The 13594-nt window shown below is 44.4% G+C and overlaps 1 protein-coding gene across 1 annotated transcript in view; it reads left to right on the forward strand.

The window, feature by feature from the left end:
* LOC144153134 (uncharacterized) overlaps nt 1-13594 on the forward strand; it is a 99844-nt gene that overhangs the window by 12844 nt on the left and 73406 nt on the right. Inside the window, exons 6-7 of the mRNA XM_077684788.1 lie at nt 6296-6557; nt 9497-9553. Of these exons, the coding sequence (XP_077540914.1) occupies nt 6296-6557; nt 9497-9553 (319 nt within the window). The remainder of the gene's footprint in view (nt 1-6295; nt 6558-9496; nt 9554-13594) is intronic.

The raw sequence follows: 13594 nt of genomic DNA on the forward strand, positions 1-13594 counted from the left end.
CACGCTGTCGCATCCTGTATCCATTTCTGTCTCCCCGCACCGCCTGAGGCACACGTCCCCACTTCTCAGGAACCCGAACAATGCGGCCATCGGCTGCATGAGCCACTCAACCGGGCACATAGAAGGCGCGGCGGGAACCCTCCTTACTCCTGGAAAAAGACGCGCCCCCGCTGATGATCATGATTAGCGGATTCCACTTTGTAACGGGGTAGTGTTGCACAGCGGCCTTAGTCGTAACGTCACTGTACAATCACTTTGCCAAAAAATACAAAATAAAATGAACTAAAATAAAATAAATACCTTTATGAAATTTTTGTGCTAGTCTGACTTCTTTGTTCACATGTGCTCCCACATTGTTCTCTGCTCTTTTCCCACCAACACTCTAACCTTCTTTTACTAACCTCTACTGCTGTCCAATTCCCTTTTCTCTTAACGGTAAAGCCAAGGGCTTCCGGAAGTCACCGAGGACTGGACGGATGGATACTTTTGCACTCCGTTACAATTTGTCGCAAGGTTTCTGGCTCCCTGCAGCATCCTGCGCACAGTTCTTCCTGTACCGGCTCTCGGATAAGCGTTTTTGTCCGCAAGCAACCCTCCCGGGCTTCAAAAAGCAATGAACTCCCTTTGGTATTACCGAAGAATTTTTCTCTTGTGATCTCCTGCTTCCCGATCCTGTAGATATCTAAAAACTTCTTCGCGTCCATTCTCTTTTTCCAGGTCGTTGTCTCTGTCCCTCTTTTTTTACAGGTCGTTACTCCTGGAAAAAGACGCGCCATCGCTTCGCGATAAAATCAGCGCTGCCCCACTCCGCAAACTTTAGCTTCGTCTCCCTACTAGGTGAGGCCGCAGTGTTCAAAAGAAACATTTGCTCGTCGCTCTAATAATCTAATAACTACTGGTATACCCTTTGTAGAGGGGTGGTGATGTGTCATCTTACCAAAAACTAAACTAATATACGTTCATCTTACATTCTCCGTTCAATACTAGCGCTGCTCTTACGGCAGGCCGAAAATTCTTATTATGCACAAAATACTTGTTTTACAGGTGGTAGCTGTCCCAGGCAATATTGCACTGTGGGCGGGTGTCTAAAATATCTAAGCGAATGTTTAAAGAATAGCCTCAACATTTTTGAGTGAGCACGTGTGTACATGCTTTCCGAACGGACGTCGGTTTAATGCATCTCAAAAAAAAAAAAAAAAAAAAAACTGCGCGCAAATTAACGGGGACAGGAACACATGAAGACAGCACAACCGCAACTGAGAAGACTTCGGCACATCACATTGCATCGTGCCACAGTGGTGCAGTCGTTTAAGCGTCAGCATTGCAATCGAGATAACCCAGTATCGATGGTGACCTTGAAAAGTAGCAGCTATTTCATTTTCCGGAGTTACAGGTTGTACGTAAGCTGAAAGGTCCCCTAGATTACGAGAAGGCATTCATTGTTATTAGTGAAGACGGTCTTGATCAAAAGTTTCCCTTCGCGCCTGAAGCTCTAAGCAGGGTGCTCTGGCCCTTCTGCAGGGCCAGCTAGACCTGCTAGAAAGAACCAAGCCAGAAAGGAAGGTAAGAAGGATAAGGCTTAACAGGAAATGCATTGAGGTTAACCAAAGAGCGGTCCGATTGGGTACCTTACATGTTGCAAGTGGGAAAGGGGGAATTGAAAGAAAAAAGTGTAGATAGAAAAAAAGTCTCGAGCCATCTCCACTGACGTGAAACCTGGGTAGGAGCGAAGCATGCAGTGTACAAGTGCATTCTTGGCGCCTCGGCGTTTTTGCCAGCGGATAAAAAACCACTAGGGGGCGGAGGTATACAGCTTGGCTGGGAAAGTCTCGTGTCTTTGAAGCACGAAGCTCTCTAGCGCAAGGCGTAAACGGGCGTCCCGGTATTATGTTTGTACGCGTTATGTTCTGGCGCGAGGCGTAAACGAGTTTCTCGGTGTTTTAGTACCATGACCAAATGAGACGATGATTACGACGACGAGAACGACGACGGCGACAGGAGACGCCAATAGCCCCAGCCCCTAAAGGATGGGCAGTTGAGGCGCGAGAAAAGAATAAAGCTAACTACAATGACAAAACCGTGGTCTTTAAGAATGCCTAAAACAATAAAGGTAAACTGGCCAAATGTGCGAGGCAGTCACTACTGAAACACTGGGGCTACGATTGGAGTTGTGACACCCTATTCCCTCCCGCTCCTCTTTCCCCCAAGACAGATAGAGAGGACACAGTTTATGAAATCGGGGAAAGGCTTCAGAGGGGCGTCCTAATTTATGGATGCCTTGAGCTTGGGCCGCGTCGACAGCCCTTTTAAACAAGCGCTGATGATCTACGAGAGCCAAGGCTCTTCCCCAAACCTGCTTTAAAACAAAAATTACTCCCACCTCCCCTAGCGGGAACCCCTGTGTAGATGCGACGCATAGGGGGTTCCGTTGTTGTTTCCGTTAGGTTGATTCTCCCATCGCGTGAAACGTGCCGTGAACCCCCTGCCGCGGCTATGACGCAACACAATCTAACACAATCCACTTTAATCCAATCCAATCCAATCCAAGCCAAGCCAAACCAAGCCAAGCCAATCGAATCCGATCCAATGACCCTCGCGAGAGAGTGTTCGCTATCGGAGAGGAGAGGGGGTGAGCGGCGGAGAGCGCAGCTCGCACGGCGAGGAGAATGGGGGACGGGTGTGGACGGACAACAACAACGCCGTATGGAGGGACAATGCGAGTGAATGAGATGCAGTCGCATCTAAAAATTAGCAGTGGCTTAGCTCGGCTATGCCAGGATATACGTAGCGTGAGCTAAGGTTCAGCTGGTTATCCTTAGGTTTCCAGTTTGTCTAGGATTAGCTGATTATCATGCTTACTGCTGCTAAAAAGATTTCCAATCCAATCCAATCCAGTCCAGTCCACTCCAATCCAGTCCAGTCCACTCCACTCCACTCCACTCCACTCCACTCCACTCCACTCCCCGCTAGTCTAGTCTAGTAGTCTAGTCTAGTCTAGTCTAGTCTAGTCCTGTTGCAGTCCAGTCCAGTCCAGTCCAGTCCAGTCCAGTCGCGGCGGCGACGGTGATGGCTCCGGCGCACCAGCTGTGCGCCGTGAGACGGTACTGCTCCTGGCGCATGCGCAGCACGGCTCTCCAGTATCCACGCGAAACTGCTCAACCTCGGGAATTGTAGCTCACGCTACAATAGTGGTTCGGGGGCTCCCATTGTCGGCTTGTCGCAACCGCCCAATATGCGTAAGTGTCCCTTCCCCCAATGTTTTCTGAAGTAGAGTTTCATTCATACATTCGCCTGAAGTTCCAGACAGGGTGCTCTGGTCGAGGAGCTCCTCGCTGGTTGTTTATAGGTGGTGCTAGTGATGCTGCTGCTTCTTACGATGATGATGATGATTATACGTGCGTGTGCGCTTCTACGCTATTCTTGAGTTAGAAGCCGCGAATGGCCACAGATAGCCTAGTGGATCGGTAATCGTGCCAACCGCACAAGAAAGGTGATGTTCCTTCATTGATATTTATTTACTAAGAATACGCCTCTATTCAGCATCTGGAGAAACAAAACTACAGAAATCCTCTCTTTTGCAATTATTATTGCGCCTGTTGCGCTTGGTAGGTGCATTCGTGAATCAATGCATTGGCACGCGCTGTAACGCAGGATCTCGTGCCGATATTCAAAGTACAAAAGTCCGATAACTTGTTTTGCTTCCTCCCGCGTGGCGAAAATTAGTTTAACATTCAAGATATTGCATGTGTTCTTCCATAATCGGTTCGCGCGTATGCCCCCTCCCCTCTCCCCTCTAGACATTGCGCAATGAAGATAAGAACCTAAAAATTCACGCGGCGGTTCACCTCAAAGGAGACAAAGAAGAAGAGGCGCTTTTCGTGTGCACGAGACTGACAGCCGGAGCTCATTTTTGGTCTCGCTTCAAATACACAGAAAACTGACGCCTACCGTTCGTAAGGTGAGCAATTGCATGCTCAGTAGCTCACGTATGTGACCTCACTCGGCTACGTCACCTGCCTTCTTCCCAAGTGGAAGACGCGTCCTCCAAGTCGTTCAAAAGCCAGAGCGGGGCTTCTCCTGCCGAAGCTGCTCCTAAGTGGAAATCTCACGCGTCCGGATTGTTGACATATCCCGCGTTACCGGAAATGTCAAAGCCTAGTCCACGAGTCAAGCCGATTACGTGGAGAAGCAGAAGATTTTGGCTGGATGCAATGCGTATGCCGCGTGTTTCGCTTGGCTAATTTTTTGTGGCGCTTCGCTGTGTTCGAGAACACGCGCCATTTGAACTCCGCGTGGCTAGCGTTAGGAGTTCTTCAGGATGCAAGTGACCGGCTCTATTCGCAACTCTAAGCTAACCAGTTTGTCACAGCGCCATTTTCTATTGTTTGCTACTTCCTTCACCTGCTCGCACTTCGAACATCCGGACTTTATGGACTGCAGTAACATTGAGGTTTGCTAGAAATGTGACATGAACGTGTCTGATTCCGGTTAATGTATTTATGAGCTTTGAAATAACCTGCAGCGGAATCACATGAAGACGCCTTAAAAAATTAGCTCCAATCCACGCTGGGAAGGTGGTTGGAAAGCAAAACTTTAAACGACACCCAAAACAATTTCCCATTCGACTTCACTTGCTTCACACACGTGGCTCTAGAAAGGGTGAAACCAGAGATTCTGCCAGCCGTTACCTGGAATTCGCGGGGCGGTGTCCCGAACGCAGCAGCGTCGGCCACCGCAGCCTGGCCCTGCGTCGGCAGAAAGAAAACGGAGAGAGCGCCTTTCGTAGAATCAAGTCATAGGTCTAATTAGGCGAGAAAAATGGCGGGTTTATATCTGCTTTGGACATTCTAAGCAAAAGAATAAATCGAGCTAAGGAAAGTAAAAAAAAAAAAGGCGTATCTTCGTACAGTATTTCTCCTTGAAAAGTTTAAGGGAGATATTATTTACAGAGTCAGCGCTTTAAAATTCCTCTCATTACTTCCTGTCTATTTTCGTTTAGCGGACTCCCCCAGCTGCCTGCACGTCGGTTAGAGAGTGAGGACGAGGGGTAGGTGAGTTGATTAAGAAAACAGCTCGCGGGTAAACTTTAAATAAGAACATTCTGCGGAAATTTTCTTCTAATGTAAAGCATTCTTATGCCGCTTGTCTTGAGTGTGAACTCTTTACAGCGAATTTTTTGGGTTTTGCTAATCCTGTCGGACGAATTATCTCCATTTACACTGTTACAACGATTACAGGTGGAACTTTCGCGAAATCTCCATTATTGTGGAAATGCAGGCTATTACACGGTTCACCCTTTTCTGTAATTCTTTAATTCTTTAATTTCTTAATATTTTTTTAGTTTTTTGAAATACGGTTCGACCAAGTATCTCCATGTACGCTAATAGAACGATTACGGGTGTTGAACTTTCGCGAAATCTGTATAATTGTGGAAATGCAGGGCTTATACGGTTTGCCATTTTCCGTAATATTTTTTTCTTATTTTTTTAGTTTTCTCAAATTTTGTTGTATCAGTTATCTCTAATTACGCTACTATAACGGTACATTTGGAACTATCGCCAAATCTGCATTATTGTGTAAATGCCGGGCGTCACACGGTTCACCATTTTCCGTCATTTTTTTCTATTTAATTATTTTTAGTGCTTTAAAAACTCGTTCGACAAATTATCTCCAGTTACGCTAATATAACGATTGCACGTGAAACTTCCGTAAAATCTGCATTATTGTGTTGTTACATTTTCTATAATTTTTAATATTTTCTTTTTTAGTTTTTCACAATCTTATTCGCCAATTATCTCAATTTACGCTATTATAACGATTACATTTGTAACTTTTGCGATGTCTGCATTATTGTGAAAATGCAGGGCGTTGCACGGTTCGCCACTTCTCATAATTTCTCTTTCTTACTTTTTTTTATTGTTTCAAAATTTTGTTCGACCACCTATGTCCGTTTACGCTATTACAACAATTTCAGGTGAACCTTCCACGATATCTGCATTTTTGTGGAAAGGCAGGGTGGTACATGGTCCTTGCTGGGGGTACTACTCGGCAAAGAATGCTACGCGTGAGAAGGACCTAGCACCCTTCATAGCTTTCTTTCAGACAACCTCCTCCGGCGGCACAGTCGCAATAATGCATGCATCGCAACAAGACCTGCTTCAACTCGAATGTGCAAGGAATTTACAGAATTTAGTTTCGTAGAGTAAACCTCAACTTTCTCTGCCCAGAATTTTGCGTATGTTGCTGTGTGGTTCATCCGTTCCACTTTCCCCCCTTTTCTGCCTATTTGATGCAGCATTTCGACTACCGAATATGTCGTCCGAAGAAAATAAGCCGGTCTTAGCTAAGAACCGGGCCGAGAGTGCGCCGCTGTCTGGGGAGGCATACAATACGGCCTCGGGGCAGGCTTCGCCAGCGCGAAAAGCGGACGATGCTGAGGACCAGCCTCGCGGTGTTGTGAGGCCCTTCCACGATCAACACCCCTCCGACACCGGCACTATTCACTCTTCCCAGGCCTTCACCGATTCAGCCTTCAGGAGGTCGTCCGTCTACAGAGAGTGAGGAGCGCCGTTTCAAATTTCTTCTCCTTTTAAAGCGAAGCTTTTTATGTCGCACTTACGGTGACTGTACCGCCACCAATACGAACCGCAGGAAAACCAACATACGAAGTGGGTTTCACAACACGATGATGACATCAAGCGTCTCAAAAAAAGAAAAAAACGCTTCCCGTGGTCGGAGTCAAACCTGGGTCTGTCGCGTTGTGAAGCCAACGTCTGTCATATTTGCTCCTTTCGTACACGGTCGAGCAATTTGGATTCGGGACTTCGACTTTCACTGAAGTTGTATGGGAGTAAGCGTCGCGTTTCAACCATTGCTTTTGAGAAAGGGGTTGTGATTTTTCTTTGGGACTTCTCTTTAATAAAATGAAGATAAAAAATAAAAAAAAATATTTTGGTTGTTTAATTTTGATGAATTTGGTATCCATAAAGTGCATCGAAATCGAGACACGCGGCCGCTTCTGCTTTTCGCCTAAGCCGCTGCGACCAGGGCCGAACCCGCGTCCTTGGGCTTAGCAGCTCAGCGCCGTAGCCACTGAACCACCATGGCGGGTCCAAAGAATGGAGAGGGAACCTTTCTATGGCTACTCTGCGGACTGGGCGCGTGTATGGCAGGGAATCAAGTACAGAGCAAATCGTCGTGAGTGCTCGATTAAATATGAATGAAGGTAGCCCTTTGTGCGTAACCGTTAGAAGCTTATTGCCGTCAACGTCGCGTAAACTATCGTTCTATGCGAGCATGTTCAAAACGTATGATACGCTTATGCCACTTCGCGATTATTCGAACTGGAACGACTGCCTTTTTCAAACTAAGATTCAAGTCGTTTTGGAACCGGTTTAAGAAATTGTTGTGAACGCCTTTGGTAGAGAGGGTGATGTAATTTACCGTAGCGTGGATGCATTAAAACTATCAGTTCCCATAACCATGCGCTTCCTACTAATCCGATTTATTGGAAAGCCCGTCGATGCTCGAAAAACTGTGCTGAATGAGCGTCACTTTTAGGTGTAATTGAAGAGATGTCCAACAAATACGCTTTTAAATGAATTTAGCATGGTTACTGTTATTAAAACAGGTGACGGTAACTGAAGGATTCCTGGACGTGTAATAAGATTCCTGGAATTTAAACAAGTTGTTGCGATTAAATTAGCATCAACTGTTAACAGTCAATATACGGTTTTGGTGCTTTACTTCTCAAAAGTGTATTTAAACATGACATTTTTTTCCGCTTGCTTCCGCGAAAACGTCTGGTTGAAGAATGCATTTGATTGTGGTGTTTAACGCGCCAACGCAACGCAGGCGATAAGGCGCGCCGTAGTGGAGGGCTCCGGGTTAATTTTGACCACCTTGGGATCTTTAACTTGCGCCGAAATCTCGTGCACACGGGCGTTTATGCTTTTCGCCTCCATCAGAGAAGCGACCGCCGCGGCCGGGAATCGAACCCGCGACCTCGTGCTCAGCAGCGCAGCGCCTTAGCCACTGAGCCACCGCGGCGATTGTGGTTGAAGAATCCACAGGCGCCGGCATGTTTTTCACGTGTTTTCTGTAGTAATAAAATAATTCTTTCGGTTAGTATATCAGTACCGCACGTACTCGTCAAAACAGTTTTTCTTAAAAGCGATAGTTGATGCTAATTTGAAATCTGAGTGTCATACAGACGACAGAAATAGCCGGCTTTCTTTGAACGTTGATGTTACAGTACACTAAGACAACGGCACAAAGATGACAGGACACAGCGCAGTGTCTTTTCTGTCTTCTTTGTGTCCTTGTCTTAAAGCGCTGATACACCGCTGTTTAAAGACGCATTACCAAGTACAGTTGAATCTCGATAAACGGAAATCGCTTAAACGGAATTGCCGCTTAAACAGAACAGTAGCCCTTAAGTTGGTTGGTTTTGTATTCAGATAACGTAAAAAAAAACTCTCGGTAATAGGAACTAAAATTTCAGCGTCACCGTGTAAACGGAACCAGAAATGGAACTTCTTGTGAAACCCATTGGCATGAGAATCAGCTTTTTACGGTTCCGGCTGTTTCGTTTTTGTTTTTGTTTTTGCTTCCTCCATGTTTTTTCTTGCCTCATTGACCTCGTAAGCCTCATCTCGTTAGTGACCAGCCGTGTTAGCGCAACGAATGCAACATCGCAGTTCTTATTCCAGTCGTTCGGTCTTCATTGAAGACGCCGATGTTACAGGGCTCAGCTCCTGCCGCCTTGTTCGTGCCATCGTGGCGCTATTCGGGCTGTATTACCGGGTGGCCATCTTATAAATTCGGGAGCTCATGATCCCTCACGAAGTTAAGGCCTCTAGCCTCCACGAAGATGCAGGGGCAAGGACTCGAATAAAAATAATCGATGCGTTTTGCAGTGCACAGTGACTCATTGTTGTCAAATCAACTTTGTGAATGCTGGGTCTAAACCTCTTGTAGCTTTCTTGCTTTCACAAAAACTGTCAGCTACATTCACCTTCTAGTGCTTAGAGTGAAATGGCATTAAGAGTCTCCACGCACATAAATTTGCACTTTCACACATCAATCTCAGTAAACGAAACTCCTGTTAAACGGAACTAATTTTTTCGGTCCCTTGAAGTTCCGTTTATCGAGGGTCTACTATAGCCCACCAAGCCATCGTACTGGCTTTCCTTATCTTCAGGCAGAAACCATGCGGAGAATCCTGCTTCAAAAAAGGCGCGCCAAAGAAAAAAAAAAAAATGAAGGGGGGTTGACGGTAATCTTTCCGTAGCGTACAACAATAAAGCGAAATTTTCTGTTTAGATCTACCACGCGTTGCTCATCCCCGCTGCGACATTCTGTACGGGCCCCAGATTACCGCTACCGTGTTACTGCGTTTGTTCCGGTTGAAAAGCGGATTGACTGATTTTTTTCGTTCTAGTGTGGTTATGTTACAACTTCTCGCGTCCGACTCCGTTCCTTCTCTCTTTTGCAGTGAGGCTGTTCTTCCTGCCCTCGTCCGGATTCTCCAAAAGAAGTTCGGGAGACGCTTGTGAGTGGATTCTGGAAGTACAACTTCACCGCGTAGCACTGCTGCTAAACAGTGAAGCAGTGCTCTAAGAAATGAGGGACATTAGCGAACACACCGACTTTACATTTTGACGGCACGAAGAAGTTCATGAATGAAATCGATCTTTTAGAGAAGTTGAGGCATGCGCACTGAGCATGCGGTACACGCATACGCGCACACACGCGCACGCGCGCCCCCAAGCCCGCATTCGCACGCGCACACAGGTCGCAAAATTCGACCATGCAGGAAAACTATGATGGTGATAGGCCATCCTATGTCCGAAACGAAAACGTCAAGACACTACAACAGGCACAGAGAAAACTTTATATCATGGGCAATATTCCAGTTGATACAGAGCTTCCCCTAGCTTTCTCAGAAACGGAAGCAGTATCATTTTATTTTAATCAATTATTATTAATTAATTATTCATAGCTAACACTGTGGGTATTTGGGCCGTTATAGAGTGGATGGTTGAAATAATTCAGTGTGCATTCTACAGGATCCCCTCAAGAGCTTTTTTCAGCCTTACAATTTTACAATGCAATCAAGACACGCCGTACACACAAAAAATAACACATATTGTACATGCGAATACAGGCCTAATATTGCCAATTATCAAGGTGTAGACAATCATCCAACACAGGAATGTCAAAATAAATACCCGCCCAGGTGCTACAGTGGGCCGATCACACAACTGATGCGGCCCTCAAAAACTGACTGGCGTAGTTCAGCTGCGTAATCTCCTGTGGCGGTCTGTTCCACGCTTCAATATTATATATAAAAAAAAATAGTATTTGGAAAATACCGTTTTTTGATAGTGTGTGGAAAAAGAGTATTATAGTACATAGCAAAAGAGCGTCTATAGTATATGGAGAAAAAAATCTGTGGTTGATTCCTCCGTCATAAGGATCAGTAACAAGCGAAAGTGAAATGTGCAGCGAAATCTGTAGCTGAGCATGATTTGAGGGCCGGTGGCTGTCTTGTGGGTGTGCTTGGCGAGCGACGTCCTGCTGGCGGGTCGCTTCGGCAAAGGTGTACTGGCGTCATTTTCGGGACGGATATGACGTCAGTGAAATCTTGGGATATCGCGGCTGAAAACAATTTCGTGTTAAATATAAAACCCGAAAACGAACAACCCTAAGTATAAGGTACTCTTTAGTACTAAAAGTTGCTTCCCCTGAAGAAGACCCTATGTGCAGGAGTGCACCCTTTACAGGCCGCTTGCTTCGTTGTACTGGCGTCACTTCCGTGACGGATATGACGTTTGCGAAATTTTCGTGTATCCGGGAATTAAACCCTTTCGCGTTAAAAAAGAGTATATGGTGACGGCCATTAAGGCCACTTCTAAGGCTGCAGCAGAGCGGCCTAAAAGTTAGAAGGCATTACTCCTGGTCGAGTAAATAATGGGCCTACCGCGTATCCGGGCTGAGGTATCGCGGGTTGATACGATTAAACCTTTCCATACTCATTTATTTATTTATTTATTTATTTATTTATTTATTTATTTATTTATTTATTTATTTATTTATTTATTTATTTATTTATTTATTTATACATACTGCAGCCCAATTGGGCTATCGCAGGAGTGGGTTGGTACATAGAATGCAAAACAATTTTCTGCACAGAATAACACAGATAAAAACACAACACATTGAAATTCACTTATTCATAAAGTATAGACATAATAGATAATAAGTACAGCAAGACATTGAAATTATGCAATACTGACAGAACGCAATCAATTTAAATTCTGCAGAAATTTTTCCAAAGGCATTGACCTAATTTCACCTGGTAGTAGATTCCATTTTTCAATTGTTCGCGGGAAGAAGCTATACTTAAATAGATTAGTTCGTGGATGAAAAGTTGCAAGGTTGAGTTTGTGGCTATTTCTAGTAGATTTAAGTTTATCTGGTGACAAATAGCTGTTCTGTAATGAGTAGCGCGGAGTATTCGTAAGAATATGTAAAAGTTTAAGAAATTCCCGTTCACGGCGCTCCGACAGCGGTTGTAATTCTAGTGTAGCAAGGTGGGATGACGGCGAAAAGCTCCAATCGAAGCGGCGAAAAATAAAACGAATGGATTTTTTCTGAACAGATTCGAGTGTGTTAATTTCAGATACTTTATAAGGATTCCAGATGGTACAGGCATATTCGAAGATGAGTCGGATGAGCGTTTTATATGTTATTAATTTCGTTTCGAGTGGAGCTTCCCGCAATGTACGGTTTAGGCAGCCTAACGTTTTTAGAGCTTTGTTGCATGTATAATCAATGTGCCTTGACCAAGACAAGGTAGGCGTGAAGATGACGCCCAGGTACTTATATTCGTTCACCCGCTGTAGGGAAGAGCCGTTGAAAGAATAATTAAACAAAGAAACGGAATTGCGTGTACTGAAAGATAAAGTGACTGTTTTCGTAAAGTTAATATTCATTTGCCATGTCTGGCACCACCTGCAAAATTGAGCAAAAGAATCATTTAGTAAAATATGATCATCATTCTTGTTAATTACATTGTATAACACGCAACCGTCAGCATAGAGGCGGATGTTTGTGGATATATAATTAGGCAGATCATTTACATACAATAAGAATAAAAGTGGCCCCAGGACCGAACCCTAGGGAACTCCGGATGACACATGTACTACCGACGAGTTTGTGGAGTTAAACGAAACATACTGGGAGCGATCATGTAAAAAGCTAGCAATCCAATCAACTAAGGCCGGACTGTTAAGTATAACGCGAAGTTTATGAAGAAGGTTTGAGTGGGTAACGGTGTCGAAAGCCTTAAATAAGTCTATAAAAATTGCGTCAATTTGATTTCCTTTGTCTAGAGCGTGGGCAATGTCATGGGTAAATTGAACAAGCTGAGTTATTGTACTAAAGCCGCGACGAAAACCTTGCTGGACGTTACGCAAAATGTTATTACCTTCAAGAAACTCCGTAATATGACTGAAAATTATATGTTCGAGAAGTTTACATGATTGAGACGTTAATGAAATCGGACGATAGTTCAAAGGTGACTGCTTGTTGCCGGATTAAAACATGGGAAATATTTTTGCCAATTTCCATACTGACGGTACAGTCGAAGTAGATAAAGATTTATTAGAAATTACAGTCAAGTACCGGCTCGTCCAAACACAATATCTAACCAGAAAAGCATTGTTAATTCCATCAGGACCGCAGGATTTCTTATTGTCTAGGTGCAAAATTAAATTTAGAACCCCCTCGACAGACACGGGTATATCGCCAATTGAGTAATACGACTCGTGTGGGAAATCGGGTATTGCGAAGTTGTCTGTTATGAATACTGACTGGAAGTGCTCATTGAAGGCAGTGGCAATAGTTATTGGGTCACTAGACGGGACATTGTTAACTGGGATAGTATTAGTAGAGACTGAAGAGGGTATATTTGAACTCCAAAATTTCCTAGGGTTAGTTTTTAGTAAACCTTGTAATGTAACCTTAAAGTAAAAATCTTTGGATGAATTCATTTTGAGGCGGAGCTTTTCTTTAGCTTCGATAAATTCGGCGTTTTTAAGGGGATCACCTTTTCATTTTGCTCGCCTTAACCTCGCAACACGACGCGACAGGTGAAGTATATCACGCGAGATCCAAGGGAGGCGAGGATTTTTCTTTTTTGTTTTAAGCGGGACAAAGCGCTGTAGACAGGTTGCAACAATATTTTCGAAAGAAGCCACCGAGGAATTGACATCATTCAATAAAAAGAGTTCTTCAAAATCGTCAAAAGAATCGCTTAAATAATTGTTAATGGAGGAATCGTCGGCGCGTGAAAAATCAGGAAATGTAGAATAAACAAAGCAATTGTTGCGAACCGGAACGGGTATGGAAACGAGAACAGCCATGTGATCTGAAATGCCATCAGTAACCTCGCATTCATAGCCATTATCTAGTAAATGGGGACTAACAAATACTAAATCCAAAACTGCGGCTCCTCTTGCGTTGGCTTCGACTATTTGTTTCGAACCAAAAGATAAAGAAAAATCTAAAAGAACTTTGCTTATTTCCA

This window comes from Haemaphysalis longicornis, unplaced genomic scaffold (genome assembly GCF_048455015.1).
Source record: "Haemaphysalis longicornis isolate Haplotype H1 unplaced genomic scaffold, Haemaphysalis longicornis Haplotype H1 scaffold_9, whole genome shotgun sequence".
Classification (NCBI taxonomy): Eukaryota; Metazoa; Arthropoda; class Arachnida; order Ixodida; family Ixodidae; genus Haemaphysalis; species Haemaphysalis longicornis.